The following is a 26,033-nucleotide window of genomic DNA, read 5'->3' as shown; positions in this document are numbered from 1 at the left end:
TAAGAAGGATTTGTGTAATCCGAATTTTTTTTTACTATTTTATTTATATTTAAATTACTTTTGGTGTTTTATACCTTTAAGACGCAAATTTTTATATATGTTAGGGTTTTAATCACTTTTTCTCAAGTGCCAGAAGAAAGAATATGTGCACACATATATGCAATGTAAGCTAAGCGTCGTCACAAATTTATTAATTAGCATTTTCCCCATGGAATTTCATGGAAGTCGCAGTAGAAACTGAGAAATATATTTTTATCACTTCTGGAAAAGTCTTTTCCTTTTTCAGAATTATACAGTAGTCGTGTTACCTCTCCGACATCTTCACCGTACAGCTTAGGTATTTCCTCAGTTAGATTTATCACCCCGGAACAGGTTTTAAACTGATTTGAATAAGATCCGTATGAATGACAAAATGGGCGACAAATCCGACCATGTGAGTCGTAAGCAGATATGTAAGAAATGCTAGAATTAAGTTTAGGATTTTTTACAGCAACGAAGGCAACAGATTCTGATACAGGGAGTCTAGAATCAACTATCGTGTAATCTATATACTTTCCATTGTATGACATACCGTCAACCTGGACATATACTTTGTCTGCCCCTGACCCAGACGTAAAACTATGAGAATATGCGGCTTGCTGCTCTTCATCTGTATAGTTCATATATTTGTTATATGAATATACATCAACTCCATCTACAATATTTTTATTCTTTATAACTTTTGTGCCAAAGAGTAAGCCAGATGGACGTCGATGAACAATTTTAACTGGTATAAATACCCAACGCTTAATATCAGGCTCGCCATCCAGTAAAAAGGAGTTTTGCATAGAGGAGTCCATGTCTGTTATGTGAGATGTTTGTTTTTTCTGATTGTATCTCTTTGAACTTGTCGATCTTTTTGTTCTTCCAATTTGACTGACTTTTGTTTCTTCTATAAAAGGTTCGTACACAAGCCAATCACCTGTTGATCTCCTTTTACGCAGTGGTTTCTTCCTTTCGTCTGTAATTGTAGTTGAAAATTTTTTCGTAATCCCTAGATCTCTAATGTTAGATCGAGGCGTTGGAGGCCTTGGTACCTTTGGTCCCCCTGGCCCCCCTGGTCCCCCTTGTCCCCCTGGTATCCCTGGTATCCCTGGTGCTGTCTGTCTGGTTTTAGCAGAACAGAGACCTCTGAACCAGTCTCCACATTTAAGATATGGGTATCGGTTTCTACATTGACGACATGTTGTTGGACTTCTCGCATACCTACAGAAAAAAAACTTACAATGACACAAATGTTTTGCGACAATATTATGTTAGTTTTTATTTAAATTAATTTCCTTATCTAAAATTGAAGGTAGAAAAAAACCAATCTTTTTATTTCACGTTCCGAGCAGAACAAATTTAATTGTAATCATTCTAACAAAACGTGCGCAAGTTTCACTTATTTAAAATATCTGTGGACATAGATACAGGCAAATTGTGTATAATCGTATGGAAACATGGAAACTCAGCATTCCATATTCGCAAGCAATTTTACTCATTTTAATAAAATTTACAAATAATGATCAGTTTATAGTTGTATCGACATAAAAGCATTTATATTGAAAATGACTTCATCAAACAAACAAATGCGCAAGATATGAAAGCATCAATCATATTTTTTTTTTAATAACATATAATTAAAAGTATAAATATCATACTTTTGAACTGATTCATTATTGAGGGTGGTCTCTACTGAACCTTACTAAATGGTTCCAAATCACTAAAATGCATTTATATATGTGTATGAGGATCATTCAACATAAATATGGCAATGAGACAACTCTCCATCCAAGTCACAATGTATAAAAAGTTAATGATAGGTTAAAGTATGGCCTTCAACACGGAGCCTTAGCTCATCGACCAGCACGCTATGAGGGCCCCTCGGTGACTAGTTTAAAACAATTCATTTAGAAAACCAACCGGTCTGATCCGTTTACATGCTTTATATTAAAAATAATTTATATTGTAAGTATTCTTGCAGCTATATTTATATACTTGATATTCCACTAAAAAAAATCAGATTTGCAGATGCTACTCTTTGGAACAGCCTTCTGAACCATTTCAAGACTGAAAGTAGTGTTTTACAATTGAAGAACTTTGTACAGTCCTGAAATGGATCGAAAAGTCGCTTTTCTGCATTTAGTTAAGCTTATCGTGTATATTGTTTCAGTTAGCTCGCTTCACATTTGAAATGGTTTGCGTATATTATTGCATTATGCCTTGAAATTTTGGAAGTGTGCCCAAATTTCGCTTGATTTTTTTATTATGCTTAAATTAGTTTTAGTCTTAATCTTTTATATGTGTGGTTTGGAAATGCTATGTATATATTTCATTATGCCTGTGATGTAACAATGCATTGTAATACCTCATCTTCTTATGTCTACTCCTTATATATCATATTGGCATACTCGCTGTTCTAAAGTTATTCATATTTGATCAAAAGCATATGCTGTAGTTGTACTGTTATATATAAATTAAATCAAGATAAAACAATCGTATACGTATTTGCACTCTAACAGGGTATTTCACCTTGTAGGAAGCATACAGAACACACGAAATAGTCATTGATAGCGCACACAGAAGCAGTGATATATAATGAACGCCCATTTGATCTATCATCCGCCAGTCCGTTAGTCAAATCTTTGTATATGTAAAAAATTAGATTTCAATGAAAAATCTTTCGATATCAAATATTTTATGATATCGATAGCTACCATTTTATTTAACTTTAATATAGAAATCAGAGATTACGGATATTAATTTTTAAGCACTGATCAAAGTTTCTATATTTGCTGTTACTTTTAGAAAATACCATACCTGTAATATTGATCGGTATAATCATTACTATACCCCTCAATATTCCTCTTCCCAGTTTCTAGGTTGTCCATAATTCGGTTTGGTGCCTGAGATGGCGGAGCACGACTATCAAATGGATAGTCCTTCTCAGGATCGACATTTTGTCTTTGTCGGAATCGCTCCCAAACATAGTCTATAAAACAGTGATGCAGAAAGAATACTGGGTCTGATGGAGCGGTATTTACACCAAGCATTGAACCACCAACCCAAACGTGCACACTGTGAAAGAAAAAAATGTTACATCGTGGTACCTTTTTGCAAAAAGTTACAATACAGTACATGATGGTCAAGATTTAAGGGGGTGCTAATTTCCTGATTCTTTGATTATTTAGATATTTTTATGACTTTTATCTATTTACTTACTTTGTCAATTATACTCTTTTCTAATATGTTGTGCTTATTTCGCTTTGTGAATAAATCCATGCTCTAATTCCAATAAAATGTTTTTGCACATGCATGTATTGACTATTGCAGAATAATGAATATTTATCAAATTGACATGCATTAAATATATTTCATTAACTTGAAACAAGTCTAAACTTTTAAATGATGCACATGTTGTTACTAATTCATTTATTATTACTGTAATGTGTTGCAATTCGAAATTGAAATATTTGACCTAGATACGACAACCGTTCATGCTGGGTGTTCAAAACTCCGCCCTCTGAAAAATCACATTGCTAGTCGTTTGCTTGTTTACAAACAAAAAAGGGAGATTAATGGAGCCTACACAGACGCTCTACTCTTAGACACATCGGACATAGAAATTACCCTAACTGTCCTAATCAGAATCGAAATAATTGATGCAAGCTATACTATATTGTAGTTTCAATATGGGTAGGCATCATATTCGTGTTATTTGAGCTCTCCCTATCGCTAGGGCAAAATCACAAATATCATGCCTACCCATGTTAAAACTACAATAAAGTATAGCTTGCATCATTTATTTCTTAATTCGGTATATTTCAGCTTCCCCTTTCAGCACTCTTTTCTTATTTGTTCTAATGGTAACTATAGGTTAATTTACGTTCTGCATTCAAGCATTTTTATATATATATATATATATTTCAATATATGAAATACAAATGGAAATATTTGTCTTCAATACTTTTTATTTTGTATTTCATATGTCATGTTAAAAGGCATTTATGTCACAAATGCATTACATGTGTTACACACAAAATCAACAATGCAACAATGTCAATAATCATTGAATGTCACTTTCAGTTCGAAATTTTGAAGCGTAGAACATATCATACAATTTTAGTCTTAAATAATTTTGACCATAATAAATGATTGCATTCATGAAGCTGTAATTTACTCAATTATTGTTAAATTTGAAGAAATAGATACTGATCTGATATATAATACTATTGTTAATTCAAAAGTTGATGTATGTAATTCTTTAATTTTACAAGCTGCCATCTAAATGTGATTTGTAATTGGAAAAAAGGTCATTAGAAAGGTTGATAATTCCTTTTAAAAAAGGAAGGTTAGGATACCATGGTTCAATAGTGAATGTGCTGAAAAATGTAAATTGTATCATAGAGTTAAACGTTATAACTGGAGAGTAAAAACTACTGAAAGCAAGATAAATTTAACAATCTGTAGTAAATAGTACAAAACAATTTTATGTAATCAATATATACTGTATAATAAGAATTTCTATAAGAAGTTAAGAAATCTTAGACAAAATGATTGTGAATCTTACTGAATAGAGCATGTAACTCTCACACTGAACAAAATATTATCAATAAAGTGTCTCCTGATTGTTTTTATGAACATTGAAATTGAACTATGCACAAGATGATAATGATGATACGTTTGAAAATATTGTTGTTGACAATATTACTAGTTTAAATACTGAAGTGAATTGAGCTATCTCAGTCTATGAAATGGTTGAAAAATAATAAAGCCTGTGGATATGATTTGATTGTAAATGAATTTGTGAAGCATTCTTCTGATAAAATGTTACAATTTGCTTTTTTTAATATTGTTTTGAATCAGATTATATATCAGACTCTTGGTCTGAAGGTATTATTTTACCAATATATAAATTCGAAGGAGACCCTGTAAGTCCTGATAATTACAGGGGCCTTACTGTTCTGAGCTGTTTTGATAAATTATTAACATAGGCTTAATTGTGATGTAGATAATTTCAACGTTCTCTGCGAAGAGCAAGTAGGATTTAAAAAGCCGATTGATCTTTAATTGCGATGTAAGAAACCTCTATTTTGTGTTGACTACTTTAAAAAAGCCTTTGACTCGGTGGATAGATTTGCATTATGGCACAAGTTGTTACAACAATGTATTGATGGTAAAATATTTAAGGTAACTCACAGTATGCATAAAAATGACAAATCGTGTGTAGGATTAGGTTGTAACATCTCAGGTTTCTTTTTTAGCAATGTTGGCGTACACCAAGGAGATAATGTGTCTCCTGTACTATTTTCATTGTTTTTAAAGCGATCTAGTTGACCGTTTGTCACATTCTTGAAGGTTTGTCAAATGTTTTCAAAGCTTCCCATATTTACCTTGATAATGACGAAATTGCTGTAAATTTTAGATTGTATCTTTTTCTTTATGACGATGACACTGTAATTCTAGCAAAGTTCGAATATGCCTTGAAGGTAATGTATTCGTATTGCAAATGTTGGAAATCAGAAGTAAATGTTGGTAAGACTAAGATTGTAATTTTTAGAATACGTACTTTCAAACTGAGTGATGACCTTGTTTTCACATACGAAGGTCAAATTATAGATATTGTTGATGATTTTACATATACTGGAATAATTTTTGCTTCAGATGGTTCATTTTGTAAATATAAAGAAAGACTAGTTTGTCAAGCTAAAAAGGCTGTGTTGAGTATAATTTAAAAAAAAAGAAAACTAAATTTACCTATTGATATACAGCTTGAGATGTTAGATTCAAAGGTTTTACCTATATTAATGTATGGTTGTGAGATTTGGGGTTTAACTAATAACAGGAATCATTGTCTGCAATTTTATACATATATATGTCTGAAGAAATGTGCACCAAATTGTATCATGTATGGTGAACTAGGAAGATTTCCTATTGATATTTTCATCAAATTTAGAATGGTTGCATTCTGAAAAATTATTTATAATAAGCAGGATAAAATTGCTCCTACTTTGTACAAGTTATCACATAACATGCATATCAAAAAACTTAATAATTGTGTCCTTTCCGAGTATTCAATTTGGCTGTCAGAGAGTGTACCAAAAAATGTAGTTACATTTATATCAAATCTAGTCGTAAAACAACATCTCTGTGAAGTGAAAACAAACATTGGTTACTAGTGTTTATGGTTCAGCTTAATGTTTTAAATTATATTTTTTTTTAAATAGTTCATTATTTTGAAAGATATATTGTTGATCTACCATATGATCATCGAAAGATATATTGTAATTTTAGATGTGTGGATCATAAATTGCCAATAGAACAAGGTCGTTTTTTGGGTGTCGAACGTGATGATCGCATTTGTGATTTATGCAATTTATGTGAAACTTGTGATGAAATTCATTATCTATTTAAATGTACTTTTTTGTCAAATGAAAGAAACGGGCATTTGACCTGTAATGTGTATAAAAATCCTAATTCTATTAAGTATTGTGAACTTTTTTGTTCTAAGGACAACAATTTAATTGTCAAACTTTCTTAATTTTGTAAAATTGTTCTATCTGTTATATAGTAGATTTACCTTACACTGCAAATTCCTAAATCGTGTACTTTAGATATATCATTGACAATGTAACCACGTCATTCTATTATCTCATCATGTTGCATATATGTATATGTGTTATTGTTTGTTATTACTGTTTATATTCAGATACCCTAGATGAGATATTGAAAAATAAAAAGTTTCAAAGTTAAAATTTTCATAGACTACTTGAAAACATATAGCAATAAGAATACTAGTATACACGTATTTCTTATAAAAAAGATTTTACTCAAGCTGGGAGATTTTCATTATTTTTTATCTTTCCCCTATTACTGAAGGAGTGGACAAAAACCTAATATACAATGTCACAAATCAGCACAGTTATAAAACATGATGTTTCAAGAGGAATTCTAGTTAACCAGACTGACAGAAACAGACTAAGTACCAAATCATGAAAAATGATTAAAAAATATTGATTGCAGTGAACTATTATTTTAAAATCTTTTTGACCATACATGTACTAGACTATATCTCTAAGTTGGCTATTTGTCTCTTTCGCTTGCAAGCATTTGGTTAAATTATGTCCCCTGACATAATCAAGTAACCCTTTATCGTGGCTTTCAGGGTCAGAAAATTAAAACAATTCATTACATTTGCAAAGAAAATGATTAAACAAATAATCTACTTAACACACATGATCATCAAATTCGTGTTCCCTAAAAATGTCTTATCAATGTAAAGAAATCCCTAATGCTAACTCTTCTTCAGCCATATAAGGAGGTTTATTGAATAAGAAGGACCCCTTAACCACCTTTTGTTTTCAAAAAAGCTCACATAGGTGTCATGTTACAAGAGAACTACAAATTAAACCATAAAAAGATGTATAGCTGTATTTTTGTTGAAAATTAACTATGCACTTCATTCATTTCGGTGAAAAATTATAGGATGTACTTGCAAAAAATATATGTCGCATCTGAAGTCCCAGTGGTTTCACATGTGTCAGACACTGCGAAAAGCTAAATAGTTATACCAGGTACCAGGATTATAATCTAATACGCCAGACGCGTGTTTCGTCTACAAACAAGTACAAAGTTGAAGAGCATTAAGGACTGAAAATTCCAAAAAGTTGTGCCAAATACGGCTTAGGTAATCTACTCCTGGGATAAGAAATAAATACGGATGGAACTTATTGTATGATAAGGTTTCGGTATCGAACAATCCCTTTAATTAAAATAAAGTTATTCAAATATTAAATGCAAGGGGCCGTTGTTTAATTGCGTATTCTAATATGACTTGCTTCTTCAACTTTGTAAACAACACCGTGATAAAATTCTCGATAGATCCATTCTTAGCGCAGACTCAGAGATAAACATAATAATGGATGTAACAATATACCTTCCACGTAAATTCACATTCACCGAAACCTATTTTTAAACGCTATGCCGATTTTTTCATTCTAAAAATTGCAGACTACAGAATTTTGTGTTCTCATTCAGATGAGTACTACAAAGAATGTATGTACAACAACTTGGAGAAATCTACAAAATGATAACAAAATAAAGTTCCGCAAAAGTCTGTTTATGCTTTTGGCGCATTTAAGTTATTTCAAAACATGAAGTCATACAAATGTAACGCTAAAGCAGAAGGGTTTTCCGTTACGTAAACAATCGAAATTCTAATTACATTGCTTTAAAATGGATTTTTGAGGTAGGGTTTGTTTTATTTTCTATTCATTGCATTATTCGCATATTAACTGCTCCTTAGTAACGAAATGTCAACTTTGGGTTTGACGATTGCTTATGAGGAAAACAAGTAAATTACAAATCTTGGGGTTGAAAATAAAAAAATAATCAAACATATGTTTCCTAGCGGTTATTTTCGATATAAGTGATGCAAAAAGTAAAATCACAAAAATACTGAACTCAGAGGAAAATCAAATTTGAAAGTTCCTTATCACATGGAAAAATCAAATGACAAAACACATCAAAAACAAATGGACAGCATCTGTCATATTCCTGACTTGGTACAGGCATTTTCAAATGTAGAAAATGGCGGATTAAACCTGGTTTTATAGCGCTAAACCTATCACTTTGTAGGACAGTCTCATCAAATTCCGTTATATTTACAATGATGAGTGAACTTAACAAACATGATAAATAAAATAGTCAAAATATGGGTAGAGCAGTCATCATCGTGTTACAATTTTAAACAGAACACAAAAGCATCAATCAAATTAAAAACACATTTATTGCTTCGCGTGTCTGACGTCCTAAAAAAATTATACGTCACATTTTTTTGTCGTTCAATGTTTATACGAACAATTTTAAAATTTTACATGGGCACTGTTAGCATAGAGGGTTAAAAAATCAAAAGTATTTAAGAATTAATTTCAGATATAGACCGAGATTTAAAATGGTCCAAAAGTTCTACGCATTTTCTAATTTATAATAGAAATATAACATAATGACACATTATAGAAAATTAACATACTGACAGGACCCTTTTATACAGAGTCACGTTATAAGAACTAAAGAAGCACAAAAAGAGTCGCATATACAAAGCACACCAGCAAAAATGAAAGATAATACAAACATATTGACGGGATGTATAAGTACCGAGCAACGTTAAATGGATATCACATAAAACAATCCAACAGTAAAAGTAATATTAATGATAGAACAAAGACAAATAAAAGAACAATATAACACGTTGTTCAGATGATAAACCACGTCAGTACACAGAATATATACATCAAGACCATCATATATTATTTGTGAAGTTGATACGGAATATTTATCAACAAGGTCTTGGTATCTTCTGATGAATTTTTTTTTAGAAAAAGGACGAGACGTTCTTTGACATACCCCTGGTTCATCAACTTTCTGCTCAGACACTAATGACGTTTTACAAAGTCTAAGTAGGAGATATTAGCTCTTGAATATCGGGTAACTTGAGAAATGTATATCACATATGCAGTCGAAGTTGGTATATTGGTACTAAGGTGGGGGAAATTTATAACTTCAAAATTAAAATCGTCTCGTTTGTCATAGACTGCATCTTCGCTAGCCAAGGGTTGCGATCCACTCCCGCTCTCTTCACCCTTGGCGGATTGAGATAAAATTTAGGAGACACAAGGTAAGGATTTTATTGGTTGCAGTCAAACCTCGCTGCATCCAATCAAAAAGCGCCTATAACACGATCACGTGTAAATGTACAAAGTATTTGTAAACAATTACCACGTGTTTATTGTGCAACAAGTCTTTACATCCCTAAACATACGACTATATTAAGTAACAACTTGAATGTTTTTAATCAACTAACAGAAATTCCTGTGTACGTTTCATGCACAAATGCATGAATGTTGACGTATATTTTCATTTCCGGCTTTACCAAGTATGTAGAATCTAGATGCTACCGTGTTTTTACCTCCAAATTAAAGAGTTCAAGTGCTTCCATTGGTCAAGAATAATATATTCGGAATGGGCGTGATTTTTATCTTCCGATAGATGGCGCAACATTGTTATCACAAATGTTAGCTCAATCCGCCAAGGGTGAAGAGAGCGGGAGTGGATCGCAACCCTTGGCTAGCGAAGATGCATAGACTGTGGCACTGAGATGACTGTGTAAGTCAAATTCGAGATATAAGTCTAAAAAGGAAGCGGAGGAGTCCGTGTCTGTTTTTCCTTTAATTTCTAGTTATGGGGGATATATAAATGGAACCCAATCAGAAAATTCTGGATTGGTTATGGAAAGAACATCATCAATATATCTGAAAGTGAAATTAAATAATCTGGCTTCTTTGACCCTCTTGTTTTTGACAAGTGTCTGAAGGAACTCCGATTTATATGAAATTAAGATACATGTTTATTAAAATGTTTTAGCTTTATCTAATAGGGAGTAAAAAAAGAACAGCTGCACATACGGCATACACACCCTCGCTTCAGGTTTTTAATTACAGTATTTGTCCTATTAGAACCGAAATAATTCATGGAAGCCATAGATTTGTCTCAGGATAAAATTCGAATATCACGGCCAAGACCATGTGTAAATTTCCTTAATTATTTCTTAATTCAAATCCAGTCAAAGTCACAACCAAGAGTGAATAATATTAATGAATATCTACCATTTGTCACAAATAGATTAACACCTATTTCTATGAGTTTACCGATTTACTTTTTAACTAGAAAGTAAGAAACGGATGATGTGGCATTAATAATATTGATAGCAACTTGAACGATTGATTATTGTTCATTTACTTAGAGCTCGAAGAAAGAGGGCAACACAATTGAAAGACGTAATTTTTGACATTAAGGAAATTATAAAACAAATATATTATTTATGTATTACAAACTTTCTATTGTGGCATTCTGGGATAAAACAAAAAGTATCCATGCATTAGCTCAAAGTCTTATATTCAGTATAGTTATACTTCTCGGTTATTTAATAAATTGTGCGCGATTCTCGGCAGAATGTAATTTTCTTCATAAGAGGGCTTCTGCTGCTGACAGTTTACGCTTCAAGTGTTTTACTCCCGTTACTAAAAATAGACGAACGGTTTGGTCTATGTTGTTCTAGAAACAAAACTCATTAATTCATTGTTTTTAAATTGATATCGATTTGATTATAAGCCTTCTTTTGGGATGTAATTATGTAATAAAATTGAGAATGGAAATAAGGAAGGTTTCAAAGAGACAAAAACTCGACCATAGAATAGCAACAGAAGGTCAACAACAGGTCTTCAATGTAGTGAGAAACTCCCGCACACAGAGGCGTCCTTCAGCTGGCCCCTAAACAAATAAGTTTTCTCATACGTACGCATTGTGGTAGTTTTCAAGACCATATCTGCCATTTGCTGCCCATGGTGACAATATATCAATATTTCTTCTTCTAGATAGCACATTTCTTATACCCCTTGGTGGAATCATTGAACCAGATGCTCCACCATTTCTTTCTAAATATGCTCCGTTACGCTGACGCCAAAGTCTAAATGGTCCACTTGAAACCACACCTTGGTGATCGCCCATGAAATTATCACCCCAAAAATTTGATTCTTTTGGGTCACGCAAGTTATAATCCAATCTACTATCAAAGTATGGCAAGGTAACTCGATTATCAATTTCCTGTAGAGCAGCTTCAAATCTGAAAATTTTAAGTACACATTTAGTGATAACTTGTCAGAAATCTTTAACGTCTTTCAAAAGGAGATACCAAAACTGCGTCCCTACCTTAGAATAAACTGGTCGTTATGCTGTGAACATCATAGCTTTAGTTCGCTAAAAGTTATCGTTTGTTTTTTTATGTGTGTATGTCATCTTTCGGTATTGGGAGTTGATATTGTCTTAGTGCCTTTGCTTAAGCCTTATTTTAATGAGGCAAACAAGTTCACAGAATGCTATTCAAATATGGTGTGAACGGTCAAAGACAACTGACGTCGCTAAATACTTTAAGCATTACAAATTTCATGTTTGATTCATTGATTGCTGTTTGTCCTGCGAAAAGGTTAATATATCTAATGTATATTCAGGACAAGAACACATAAGCAATAGTTTTGCAGGGTGGGACGACTAGGATGTGTGAGAACAAATCTCAACTTTATTTGCCTTAGGAGACCTTGTTAGAGGCAGAACAATGTCTTTCAACAGGCACCGTATGGACCATTGACGTTTCGTTCTGTAACGTACATGGCAGTATTTACATTATCGAACAGGTAGTATTATCATTACCGAACAAGTACGATGAAAACAAATAATAATTTGCTTACAAGTAGACAGATTGCAGGGTAAAACTTTGATCAAAAACACTAGAATTGATTAAAGGTAAGATATATACAAAAAAACTAATGATTACAGATATTTGCAAAGTTAAGGGAGGAAAAAGACTGGATTGCGAGGGAAAAGATGGCCATTGCTTACCTAGAGCATTTTTACTTGTAGACCTACAATCATGTTTGAGTAAATTTTCTTTTAAGCAATAAATGCAGATGATTAATACAATGAAACGTATTTCATATACTCATTTACTTACATTTTGAGGTATTCCCGATGCCATGATGGAAAGTTTGGTCCAGAATGCGCCGACCCAAGAGCCCTTCCATCGTGTGCACTAGCTAAAGCATCATATCTGTTGGTAGATCCGATCTATTCAATTGATAATAGGGCTTTTTTAAAATATGGATCAACAAATTATATAAGAAGGTTTTGGAATCGAACAATCCCTTTAATTAAAATAAAGTTATTCAAATGTTAGATGCATGAGGTCGTTGTTTAATTGCGTGTTCAAATCCAGTCAAAGTCACAACAAAGAGAGAATACTATTAATCAATACCTACCATCTGTCAAAAATAGGTTAAAACCTATTTATACGAGTTTACCAATTTGCAATCTTTTTTTCTAGTGTCACTAATAATTGAAGTGATTCTCCTGATACATTTTGGGATTTTTAGCGAATTTGACACTTGTAAGCTGTGACAGCTCGGCTTTTAACATAACTGTCGCACGAAATGCAATATGTCGATACTCTCTCTACCGATGTGATCTTATCCCTTTTTTGGATAGTGTAAGAAGCAGCTAGACATTTCTTTTTAATCCTGACTATCTGTATAGTGCTATCAAATGATAAAATACAAGTATGTGTATTTCCTACGGAATTTAAGTCCATAATCTTCCTTCTATTATATGGAAGATTTATTACTGACGCATATTCGATAAGACGAAACTTACAGTTAAAAGAAGGTAAAAGGTAGATTACTAAGATTTGCTTTAAAACATGTATATATGGACTTTCTTTTCTATGTAAAAGAATACCAAGCCTTATAGAATTCATTAGAAATGTACTGTTATTGAATTATTTTTTTTCCAGTTCTCTAATTGGTCAAAGAGCTGTTTCGTATTCAGTTACTGTACCAATAAAACCTTTTGTTAGAACTTAGATAGCAATCGAACAGCACAAATACAAAAAAGACATAAGGGAAAAACCCGTTGAAGATAGAAAGTATTAATTATTTATTAAAGAAAACTATAACTACACCATATCAATAAATTTCACGTGTATGACAAGTTTAATCTAAATTAAAAACGCAAGAAATTTAAAAACAAATTAAATAAGCCCTGCATTAACCTCTTAGATTTTTCAAGTGATCCATGACACTGTATTTGAAGTTCATCAACAAAGATACACATTCTTGGTATACATACATTTGTATTTTTATCCATCTGATGTGTTTAGCATTTTTCAACTGGTTTTTATAGTTCGTTCTTATGCTGAACTATTACTCAGCTGTACCAGGTTAGGGTATCCGGCTAATATGTTTATCCTCGTCACATTTTGTGTATATTTGCCTGTCCCAAGACAGGAGCCAGTAATTCAATGGTTGTTGTTTGTTTATGTGTTACATATTTGTTTTTCGTTTATTTTTTGTACATAAAATAGGACGTTAGTTTTCTCGTTTGAATTGTTTTACATTGTCATTCCGGGCCTGTTATATCTGACCATACGGTTTGGACTTTACTCATTGTTGAAGGCCGTACGGTGACCTATAGTTGTTATTTCTGTGTCATTTGGTCTCTGGAGGAGAGTTTTCTGATTTGAATTCATCAGTACAGTATCTTCTTTTTTTGATACGTACGTAAAATAGAATATCATTAAATTTTAAAACAAGTTTATCATCCCAAGATTCTTATCAAGGAAGAAATGGAGGACAAATACAAAATTCTAATTTTAATTAAATTTAGTAGTAATGATGAAAACAGTATGTTATATTTATACCAAAAACATTAAACTTTGCCTAGATAAAGAATTTTACGAATGGTACAACGATTTCATTATGATAAAGGGTTTCGCCGAATTCCGCATAAATGACCAAGGTCTGCAATTAAATTGGATTAAAAAATTACAGACAGTTTACCCTCTCGGTCTAAATGATAATATCATGGGAATTGGTAATATATCTAGAACCAATTCCGTTAACATTTTGGATATTGTTTCTAAAACTGTTCGTAAAAACCGTTCTCACGGTTGTAGAACAAATCGCAATCAAAGAAAATTTCGGGCCAATCATACCAATATTTCGGACCTAATTTCTATTTCAAAAAACAACGGCAGACATTATCTGTTAACAAAACTCTGTTCGTTACCGGTTAATAAGTTAAATAAAATTTTGGAGGATTGCAACACAATTTCATATAGCAGTCCTAAGTATGAAATTGTTCAAATTATTATGGCATATTGTTATTCTAAATTATTTCCCAAAATTGATCGCCCTGAAGATCATAAAAAACATTTTATTAAAATTAAGTATGTCAATAAAGGCTTTGATTTTGTAAATATTGCCGGTATATTTAACGACCATTCTGTTAAAGAACAAATTCCTGGATATTTTGACAATACTGAGCTACCTCTTATTTGTTATATTTATAAGAAATCTACCCGGAAATTTGTGTTTAATTATAGTCAATTGTGTAAAGATGTTAATATCAGTGAAAATACACCTACTTCATGTAATTGCAGTAATTCCGAATATATTTATGGACCCATTTCCCATGTTATAACAGGAGATCTTAACATCGTTCAAGACCGAGAGTTAAAATCATTTCTCAGTAAAGGACCTAAATATCGTCCCCCGTCAATTATTAATTGGAATGAGTGTCGTAATATCATCCACGACTCACTTCATACTTACTGTATGAAATGGATAAAACGGGAAAAAGCTGACAAAAAATCTTTGGATTCTTTTTTTAATTCAGTAATGAAGATAGTTGATATACGTATTCAACATTTTAAAGAACATTTTACTATTAACAATAACCACAATAAACCTATTTCTCGTATCAAACATAAACTAAAAGAACCAGCCAAGGAATTTGTTTTTGTCCCGGCCGATAAAGCTGCTAATAATATTATTATTGTTTGACGTAAATTTTACATCGAGGTTCTGAAAAAGGAAATCACCAATTCACCAACATTCCAACTGACTCCATTTTCAGAAAACGAAATCTGTAACAAACATAAACTTTTAGCCACAGCTTTACAAGCAGAGCCAAATACAATGAAAGTTCCAACTATGTATTGGCTTCCGAAGCTACACAAAACCCCTTACAAATATAGATTTATTTCGTCTTCAAGCCATTGTTCAACTACTAAATTGTCTATTATTCTTACCAGCACACTTGGTACAATTAAAAACCTTATAATTAATTGTTCAAATAAGGCCTTCGAAAATAGTGGAATAAATTACTTTTGGAGTGTCAAGAACTCGTTGGAAGTACTTGATAAATTGCATGCTTATATTGGTGATTTTGAATCTGTTCAAAGTTTTGATTTTTCTACCCTGTATACCACATTGCCTCACATTCTCATTAAGAAAAAATTCACACACCTAATTAAATGGGCATTCAAAAAATCAGAATGTGAATATATATGTTCAAACTCTTTTAGGTCATTTTTTAGTAGCAATAAACAAAAAAACTATGTTAATTGGACATGCTTTGATACTATATATGCCCTTGAATTTTTACTAGATAACATTTTTGTTCGCTTTGGGGATTCCGTATATCGTCAGATTATCGGAATTCCAATGGGGACTAACTGTGCACCACTGATTGCGGACCTCTTTTTGTATTGTTACGAGTTACAATTTATGACAAAAATAAGCAAAGACCCATCAAAACAACATCTGATAAACAAATTTAATAATACTTTTAGATATTTGGATGATATTTTGGCTCTCAATAATGACGACTTCAGTATGTATATTAATGAAATTTATCCTGGTGAACTCACTTTAAATAAAGCTAATACTAACAATGACCACTGCCCTTTCCTCGATCTTGATATCTATATCACTAACGGAAAGCTGAATACTAAAATTTATGATAAAAGGGATGATTTTTCATTTCCTATCGTTAATTATCCGTTTTTAGATGGTGACGTTCCCTTGTCACCATCTTACGGTGTTTATATATCTCAACTTGTACGATTCGCTCGTGTATGTAACAATGTTTTAGATTTTAACGAGAGAAATTTATGTATTACTGAAAAATTATTACACCAGGGTTTTCGATATCACAAACTAGTCAAAACATTTACTAAATTTTATCATCGGTATAAAGACATCATTCGAAAATATAGCTCAACATGCAGACTTTTTATACGTTCAGGTATTTCACATCCAATTTTTTATGGAAATATTCTTTATAAAGCACAAAGGTGTCAGTATTCACCTCATAAACTTACAAAACCTTTGAATAGACTTATTAAGAAGGGATATAATTACGATACTGTTGTCAAGTCATTAAAGATTGCATATTTTGGAGTTAATATTGAGTCACTGATAAGATCTTTGCGTCGGAACTAAACACATTTATTCTAAAAACAGTTGTTGGCATGACACGGGTTATGTTCTTCTCATATATGTTATGATGGTATGATACTAAACCCCTTACGGGAAGGATTGTGCCTGATGTTCATATGATGAAATCATAATCTTTCAGTCAGTTTAATTGAAGTCTGGAGCTGGCATGTCAGTTAACTGCTAGTAGTCTGTTGTTATTTATGTATTATTGTCATTTTGTTTATTTTCTTTGGTTACATCTTCTGACATCAGACTCGGACTTCTCTTGAACTGAATTTTAATGTGCGTATTGTTATGCTTTTACTTTTCTACACTGGTTAGAGGTATAGGGGGAGGGTTGAGATCTCACAAACATGTTTAACCCCGCCGCATTTTTGCGCCTGTCCCAAGTCAGGAGCCTCTGGCCTTTGTTAGTCTTGTATTATTTAAATTTTAGTTTCTTGTGTACAATTTGGAAATTAGTATGGCGTTCATTATCACTGAACTAGTATATATTTGTTTAGGGGCCAGCTGAAGGACGCCTCCGGGTGCGGGAATTTCTCGCTACATTGAAGACCTGTTGGTGACCTTCTGCTGTTGTATTTTTTTATTTTGGTCGGGTTGTTGTCTCTTTGACACATTCCCCATTTCCATTCTCAATTTTAATGTTCTCCAAAACGAGGAAACTTCCTCTTTAAATGTAGAATGAATAACAAATTAAGATGTTATCTGTTAACAAAGGGAAGACGACTGTGTGTCACTTCCAGAAGACCAAAAAAGTTATAAACCTATTAATCTTCAGAACAGTCATGTACACTGGGACATAATCAGCTTATTTTTTTTTTTGTAGATTTTTGTTTCCTATTTGTTTATATATCTCATCAACCAATCAAGGAACAGCATCACAGCCAAGCAAATCAAATAAGAACGCATCAAGTCACAGTAACACATTAAACATAACGACCAGGCTAAAATGGTCAAGAAGGGGTTCGATGCATGAAAATATAATCGACACACTATTGATATGCCTTTTAAGTTATATATCATCTTACATAAAAGCGACTGAACTATTGAATCACAAAAAGAGATATCTGTTTAAAATGAAAGAAAGTTTGTAAAAAAGGGCTTGCAAATAGCTCCGTGATACATGTCTAAAATTATCTTACTCTTCGATCTTTTAATTGTTTAACAGCGTCAATAAATCTTCCCCGTTGTGCATCTGAAAGTGTTCTGATTTCTCGTCTTACTCTTCTGACTGCTTGTCTTTTTGTTCGAATGTTGTGTTCTTGTCCTCTGACTTTTCGACCAAGGGATCGTAACCAGTTGATTGTGTCTGGGTCAATCAGTCTTGGCGGTTGATAGCGTTCCAACCAGGTTTCTGCAAGATACTTATTAACACATGTGTATAAAATGAGGTCGGCTGGTATTTTGGTTATCGAACCCGCCTTTTCACTAAAACATTTACACAATATTTCTGGCATGTCATTTTCTGTCATCATGCTGAACACAGAACTTACGAAAGGGATTAAGTATAAAACGGCTTCCATTTCGAACCTATAAATTATAAAACAACACACAAATATTATTATAACGAAGATAAGTTCAACTCTTATATATGAATTGTTGATAACATTTATGACAAATCAAAACATTTCTGTCAAAAGAATTAAGGATAAGAGAACTTTGCAGATATGTGAGAATATTAGACATGTCAGAATATATACCTCTTATTGCAGACATTTCAGAGCATAAACCTCTCATTGAAGATTTCAGTGATTTAGCATCTATTGAGTAAATTGTGCTAGTATCCGATATATGTGCATTGTTTTGTCAAAACAGCCCATATTTATGTAGTATTCTACTTACTGTCCAATAAATAACTAAAAGTTTACATTTTAACACTTTTGTAAAACTGCTATATTTTGGGGCCAAAAAGGGGTCTTACCGGACCTACTCCTTTAAGAACTGTACCGGTTTATATCGCACATAAATATCTTATTTGAAGCATACCTATGCAGTCTCTGTTGTAAATAGCTATATAACCTACGTAATTTTTGAAATTTTAGAATTGTACAAGCGTTTTTGTGTTCGGTTTTAATTGTTTTAATTGTCCAAATTTCAAGGTTATTGTGTTTAAATCAGAATAGATTGATATGATTCATGTTACATCATGATCATACTGATGAAGTATGCCTGTTATCCGAAATATCCATTGATAATAACATTGAATATTTTTTTTATATAGTATTGGTGTTGTGTTGTACACTTTGTATGCGTTTATATATACTTATCATATACCTAGCATTGATATGATAGCTTTTACATATTTGTAATTTCCCACCGGGGCTGATAACCCATATCAGGGGCATCTCGTGCTCAAAACCCATAATAGTACCTCTCGTGCAACTTACTTCCGGTATTTCCGGTATCGGTTTCTTACTTTACCATTGTGACGTTAGATATTTTTTATGACGACGTCAAAATTTACGGGAACTTTTGTGGGGTTAGTTTAGTACTTGCTAACAAATGCCATTGACAATTATGAATCATTTTATAGTACAACAAACATGGAGTAATAATGATCATAAAATTCTTCTAAATGTTTCAAAATGCCTCTTTAGGAAATAGTTACATAAAATAAATATGGAAGTGATGTTATTGTTGTTCAATTATAGTGTATTTGTCGGATTCATAATTTAACATTTTTATAAAGTTTTTGACGGTTTTAGTTATTTTATTTGTTAATTTGCCGTACATAAACAAATGTCGGAAGTATATGATAAAGAGGTTCATACGTGGCATTTTCCATATCGGCCCGGGTATCATCCCTCGACCCATATCAGCACCTCGACTACGTCTCGGAATGATACCTGGGTCGATATGGAAAAGGCCATATATTAATCTCTATATAATATATAAAATATACTTATTCACTTGTTTGGTCTTTTCGAAAATGTTGTTTGTGCTGTATTTAGATCCCTTAAAACGAAATTTGTATTACGTGCACACGTATAAAAATTGCGTGTTTTATCCAACGCAATCATAGGTTTGAACGTTGTTATCAATTTAGACTTATATAAGTACGTCTGAATCAGTAACAACTCTACAACAGATTTGTCCATCGGATCACACGCTAGATAAAAACTGACGAGGAAAGGTAACACCCGGCCACCGAAAACTTTAAACGTAATTTTATCCAACGCACGATGTTATCAGATAAGACTTGGTTTATATGTTTTCGTTTGGGCTTGTTATATATTTATCTACGGGTTTAATTGATCCGTTCGTCCTATTTCAACTCAAGAGTCCATCCTAAATTGAGGTAAATTATATGGATTTCCAAATACCGTTTCGTTTCCTGACATCACTAAGGAGACTTTACTAGTCGAAATCAGGATATGGTGTACAAATTTTTGCACCTTATGTTTGCGGTATACTATCTTTTCCACAAGTTTATTAATTTTTTGTTTGGTATTAAATTCATAATTTAGATTCTTTTTATTACATCTGGGGATCCATTTATTTGTCAATCGGCATGGCAGTTATAAGGTTTTAAGAACATTCGTTGTAAAAAAAAAGGTCCACTCACGTATGATAAAGAAATACAAATATCCAAGTTTACTTAAATCCAAAAGAAAAACACTTTGTTCTATAATAGTTCGACAATAAATATAACTTTAAAACTGTCTTCACTAAATACACAGTGGAAAGATGGAATGATGAACTAAGAATGAAATTTTACCGGCTTTATGTTGCACAATACAGAAATGATTATTTTAGTTTTTTATTGAAAACATGTGTTACTCTTAACTTACTAGGCATGTAAACTGAATAATTATTATCAAAACTGCATACCAATATTGCAAATTTATTCGTAAAATAAATGCTTCTTAAAAAAGAATTTATCCTTTTATCATAACGCATGTATTTAATTGTATATTGAAAATAACTTCATACTGATGATCGGAAGAAAAGCAACAATTGTGTCGATAATTAAGAAAAAAGAGGTTTTATCCCTAGTTATTTAAATTCTAAATTCTGTCAAAAATACCGCATTTTTGTTTCTACATGGACTTACGTTGTAATTTATATGAATACGAATAGGAAAGATCAATATATCAATAAATAAACTCAACATAGATACCAGGATTGAAGTTTTATATTAGAGACAGGCGCGTTTCGTCTACAAAAGACTCAATCATCGACGCTCGAATACAAATGTGTTAAATAGGCCAAATAAAGTACGAAGTTGAAGACCATTGACGACCAAAAATTCCTTAAAGTTTTGCCTAATACAGCTAAGGTAATCGCTTCATCAGGTAGAAAAGCCTTAGTTTTGTTAACAGTTATGTGTTCTAAAACATGAACATTAAGAGAGGAACTAAGAGTTCACACTTGATATTAATAACAGATCAGATAAAAATTATTTTCTATCAAGCTATATTAGTTAAATAATTACGGCCAAATTCACCTAAATTTTTTCACACTAGGGATATAGTTTTTTGTACTATTATTTGTCTGTTTGTCTTCTTTTGTTTCAAGACATGGTGTTGTCAGTTTATTTTCAACCTACGAGTTTGACTGTCCCTCTGGTATCTTAAGTCCCTCTCCCCAATCATTTCCGAAAATTAAATATTGCAGCTTCGTGTATACTTTTTTTAACAAAGTTATGGCGTTAACACATATTTAAATTTTGTTGGCAAAAAGTTGATAAAAAATATGTTTACAAAAAATTAAATTTTGTATCATATCTGTCAACAACAATATATAACACTTACATGTGTTTAGCCATAAAACCAGGAGGTTTGGCTAGCCACAAAAACATGTTCAACCCACCATTTTTTTCTTAAAACGTTCTGTAGCCAGGAAAATGGCCAATGTTGTTTTATATGTTTCTGTGTGTGTTACTTTTAATGTGTGTTTCCTTATTATCGTAGTTCTCTTATATTTCATGCGTTTCCCTCAGTTTTAGTTTGTAACCCGGATTTGTTTTTTTTCTCAATCGATTGATGAAGTTCGAACAGCGGTATACTACTGTTGCCTTTATCTATGCATATCTGCACAGTTGTTGAAAATTCTGTGATGTGCAATATACATAGAGGGTCTTGAGAATTCAATTTGCAGTGAGTTTGAAAAAAATCCGCAATTGATAAAAATCTACCACTTTATTTTCAGGACATATGAACTTGTATCAATTCAAATAATGGTATTTGTATGGTATTCTAGCTAAGTAATCATTGAATCTGTCAAAAAATAAAAGTGTGTGTTGATTATTTACTTGTAAAATCCACTGATACATAACAGAAAACATCGCTCCCTTTCATAAAAGGCAATTTTCATAATGAATCCATACGTACGATGTAATTTCTCATTTTTGTGAATTTTAATATTATGTTTTTCAATTTATTTTTTTATTCTTGTTACATTTGCATAATTGAAATAAAATATAAATATATTTATGCAGTTACTGTTTGAAACAAATTCTATTTGCCAATTTTTTTGGTGGGGTGTTGTTGTTATTGGTTTTGGTAGGCGGCTTACTTATGTAGTAATTGCGCCTTAAATTCATATGTTTATATACTTTCAGTCTTTAATTTATTTTTAGTATTACGTTTTTGCGAGTAATAATATGAAACTTTGACGAACATGGTTGACTGAATTACTAGGAAATATATATATGTTAAGAGACCAAAAAAAAACACATATCAGAAGATATATGTAATAGAAAAATGAAAAAAAAGAAGAGCAAATGATAGTCCCTAATGAAATGTACATTATTAATTGTTAGGTATTATAAAATTGTTTAGAACATTTATCTTGTTGTTCATCTGTGTCGTCTGTGATATACTTATATAAAAAAAATAAAAAAATATTTAGAAACCTGTAACAAGACGTGTGCTAGTTAAATGCTACCAATGTAAGGACGTCTCCCTTCATTGATGTAGCAAATAAAGAATCATTAAGAAAGGATTGGTTGTAGTTTTTCCTTTTCCATAATGGTAAGTTGCGTAAATTTTTTCCAAATAAATTTCCAAAGACATACTGGTATTAAGCGATTCCTCATTGCCTGACTAGAAAAAAAACACTTCTGTCATTGAACGAGAAATCATCCCTACCTACACCCTTAATCGCCTATTCAGATATATATATATACAACTCGTCTAAACATCAACCCAACAATGTTAGATCTGTAAATTAGCTTTCGCAAATTTTTGTTCTTCCCTCGCCGGGATTCGAACCCATGCTACTGAGATATCGTGACACCAAATCGCCTGCACTGCAGCCGTCCCGCTAGACCACACGACCACCTGGGCTTCACAATACTAAAGCTTACGGTGGCCGTGTGTTACCTTTCCTCGTCAGTTTCAATCTAGCGGCGTACTACAGTACATGATATATAAGGCATGGAGATGTTATTGTTACAGATCAGCTCAATTATCTAAAGGTATTGTCTGACTGACATCCTCTAGTACAAATTTTAGATTTAATCATTTTATTGTCATGGAAAAGGATTCGTGTTATTTATTCTTTTATTAGTTTTCTATGTTGTGTCATGTGCACTGTTGTTTGTCTGTTTCTCCTTTTCATTTTTAGCCATGGCGTTTTCAGTTTATTCTCGATTTATGAGTTTGACTGTTTTGTTTGTGTTGTCAAACCGTTATACAAAAAAAGAAATCATTAATTTAAGTTACAGTCTGTAGACTTTTATATAATTTTAAATATATGAAGTGCAATTTTTAAATTTATTTAAATGCACTACCGTACGATAGAACTGTTTTCTCGGACCAGTGTTTGTCATCTGACGAGTTAATCCCTTTTCAACTGTGTGTTACTAGTTCAAAACTATAGTATGTGTGCATATCAGGGGCCTGTATTTCAGTGGTTGCCTTTTGTTGCTTTGTAACATATGTTTTTCGTTCATTATTTTGTACAAAAAATAGGCCGTTAGTTTTTTCGTTTGAATTATTTTACATTTATCATTTTGCGACCATTTATAAGCTTTCTATGCGGTATAGGCTTTGTTTGTTGATGAAAAATGAAGAAATGACAGCAGAAGTAAGCCATTGTTCAATAGTCATAAATCAAGTAATTTAAGCAAGTCCGTGTCATAAAATCAAACCAAGGGAAACTTATAAACTATGAGAGGAAAACAACGGAATTACAGAACGACAGAAAAAATCAAACGCCAACTAAGATACAAACGAAATTAATTTATGTGTCATTTGGTCTTATGTGGAGAGTTGTCTCATTGGCAATTATACCACATCTTCTTTTTATATTTTTGATAACAACTGCATGCCGTACGGACACCTGTTGTTGGTTATTTCGGTGTCATTTGGTATTATGTGGAGGGTTGCCACATTGGCAATCAAACCACATTTTCTTCTTTTTATCTTGCCCATCGTGCAGGTTAGAAAAAGTAGAGGAAAATGAAGACAGCTACTGACAGACGCTTTTGATGGTTTAATTACTACAATGATGTAAAATTTGTTCCATATTCGAATTTCTTCTCAAGATTGCCAAATAACTGACAAGACCATTATTATTAAACACAGCTTTTATCTCTGAGGATTATGCCTCGTTATCATTAATCAATTAATATTTAAGCACTCTTCAGATTCCCATCTCAGACCGTATGTTAGGCTGATTAATGTTAAAATAATAAACGAACCCACATACGAGAGACAGAGACAACCACTGAGTTACCGACAAAGAAAGGAAAATTAGTAGATAAATTTACAGTATGGTCCTTTGGAAAAATTTCCTCAGTATAAGAGAATTTTTTATTAATTCACGGCTAAAAACACCAAGCAAGCGTAAGGGTTATCAAATTTATTAATTAATTGGAATTACGACGGTTCTTTCTTTCCTGAGTTTGTCATTCGGCTTTTATCTTAACAATACCGGAACAAGTCAGCTTACAAAAAATGTCAATAGTTACTCAGGAAAGAAGAAGTATCTGCGTATCGCTATTTTATTTCGATTAATGTGTAAACATTATGAATTTTCGATCTACGAGGGATGTATACCCTCCTCGCCATATCCAAATCTGTCAATGACCACTGTATACCATACCTATTCCTGTGGGTATCATTTGAGAATCTTTTGTTAATTAAACGACAGATCTTAACATTCTTTCCATCACTATTATTGATAAAACAGGGTTCTCCAAGGAACATAAAGTATCTTTGGAAAGACTTGGATTAGAAACTGATATCTCTGCATGTTTGTCGGAAATTTTACAACCCTGGCTTTCAGTTATTTTGTTTAGAGCGTTACTAGTGACAGATATTTCAGGAATTGTATTCAGACGTATAATAGGTTGTAGATTGTGTTTTAGGTAGATTATCGGTATTCTGCCATCTTAGATGAGTAATTATTTCATACTAGGTCTAGTTCTTTGCTTATATCTGCAAATTTTGAAACAGATTGGCAATAAATAAGGAAAAATAAGTGATTTATTCAGACTGATTTATCAAATATTAAATATTTGTGTTTGTTTAAATCAAATTATCAACATGGCTATTAAATGGAAGATAAGTTAAATCGTATTTTTAATACTGGAAAGATAGAGAAATTTTATGGTTTTACTTGTGCAAGAAAACAAGTTTGGTGAAATATATTTTTCTTTATTTTATTATCGAAAAGATATTATAAAACCTATGTTTTCATATTTCTTTTCAAAATTCTATCTCAAAGAAATTTTTTATAACAAATATAAGTGGTTTTGATTTTCGGAAACAATCTATGCAAATTTGGTAAATTTTGTACATCTTGCACCTTGCAAAATAGCACGGTGGTTCATACTTTGTATCAAACTTTCAGCAAATTATAAGAAAAATTCTATCTGATAATATCACAATGATACTGTTACGTCTTAAATCGTTGGCTTTACATGGAATAAATGTAATGAAGAAAAAAAAGATGTGGTGTGATTGCCAATGAGACAACTGTCCAGAAGAGACCAAAATGACACAGACATTAACAACTATAGGTCACCTTACGGCCGTCAACAATGAGTAATAAGCATGTTTAGTCAATGACATTGAAAAGCAAACGAGGCTTGGTATTTTTTTATTCCATTTCTAGTACATATATTACATAATATATAGATTTTATCAAATTGAACTATTGTCTTGGTTA

The 26,033-nt window shown here is 32.2% G+C and overlaps 1 protein-coding gene across 1 annotated transcript; it reads right to left on the bottom strand.

Moving 5' to 3' along the window:
- Positions 1–170: 170 nt before the first annotated feature.
- Positions 171–18,436, bottom strand: LOC134686940 (tyrosinase-like protein). The gene is made up of 6 exons (XM_063546797.1): positions 18,056–18,436; positions 12,587–12,699; positions 11,378–11,701; positions 2,842–3,099; positions 1,140–1,245; positions 171–1,076 (listed from the first exon to the last, which is right to left on the bottom strand). The coding sequence occupies exons 1-6, from the start codon at positions 18,434–18,436 to the stop codon at positions 195–197; spliced, it is 2,064 nt and encodes a 687-aa protein (XP_063402867.1). The 3' UTR covers positions 171–194.
- Positions 18,437–26,033: the final 7,597 nt, after the last annotated feature.

The sequence above is a fragment of the Mytilus trossulus genome, chromosome 10 (assembly GCF_036588685.1).
Source record: "Mytilus trossulus isolate FHL-02 chromosome 10, PNRI_Mtr1.1.1.hap1, whole genome shotgun sequence".
In the NCBI taxonomy this organism is placed as follows: Eukaryota; Metazoa; Mollusca; class Bivalvia; order Mytilida; family Mytilidae; genus Mytilus; species Mytilus trossulus.
Note: the sequence above shows the minus strand (reverse complement) of the source record. Positions and strands in the feature narration are given on the sequence as shown.

What these genes read in the sequence shown, in the direction of transcription:
- LOC134686940 (XM_063546797.1), bottom strand. Translation starts at nt 18,436, where the DNA reads ATGGAAGCCGTTTTATACTTAATCCCTTTCGTAAGTTCTGTGTTCAGC. An exon ending in AACAATTAAAAGATCGAAGA is followed by an intron (nt 12,700 to 18,055) that starts GTAAGATAATTT and finishes TCAATTGAATAG; the next exon opens with ATCGGATCTACCAACAGATA. An exon ending in TATACCGATCAATATTACAG is followed by an intron (nt 1,246 to 2,841) that starts GTATGGTATTTT and finishes TTTTTTCTGTAG; the next exon opens with GTATGCGAGAAGTCCAACAA.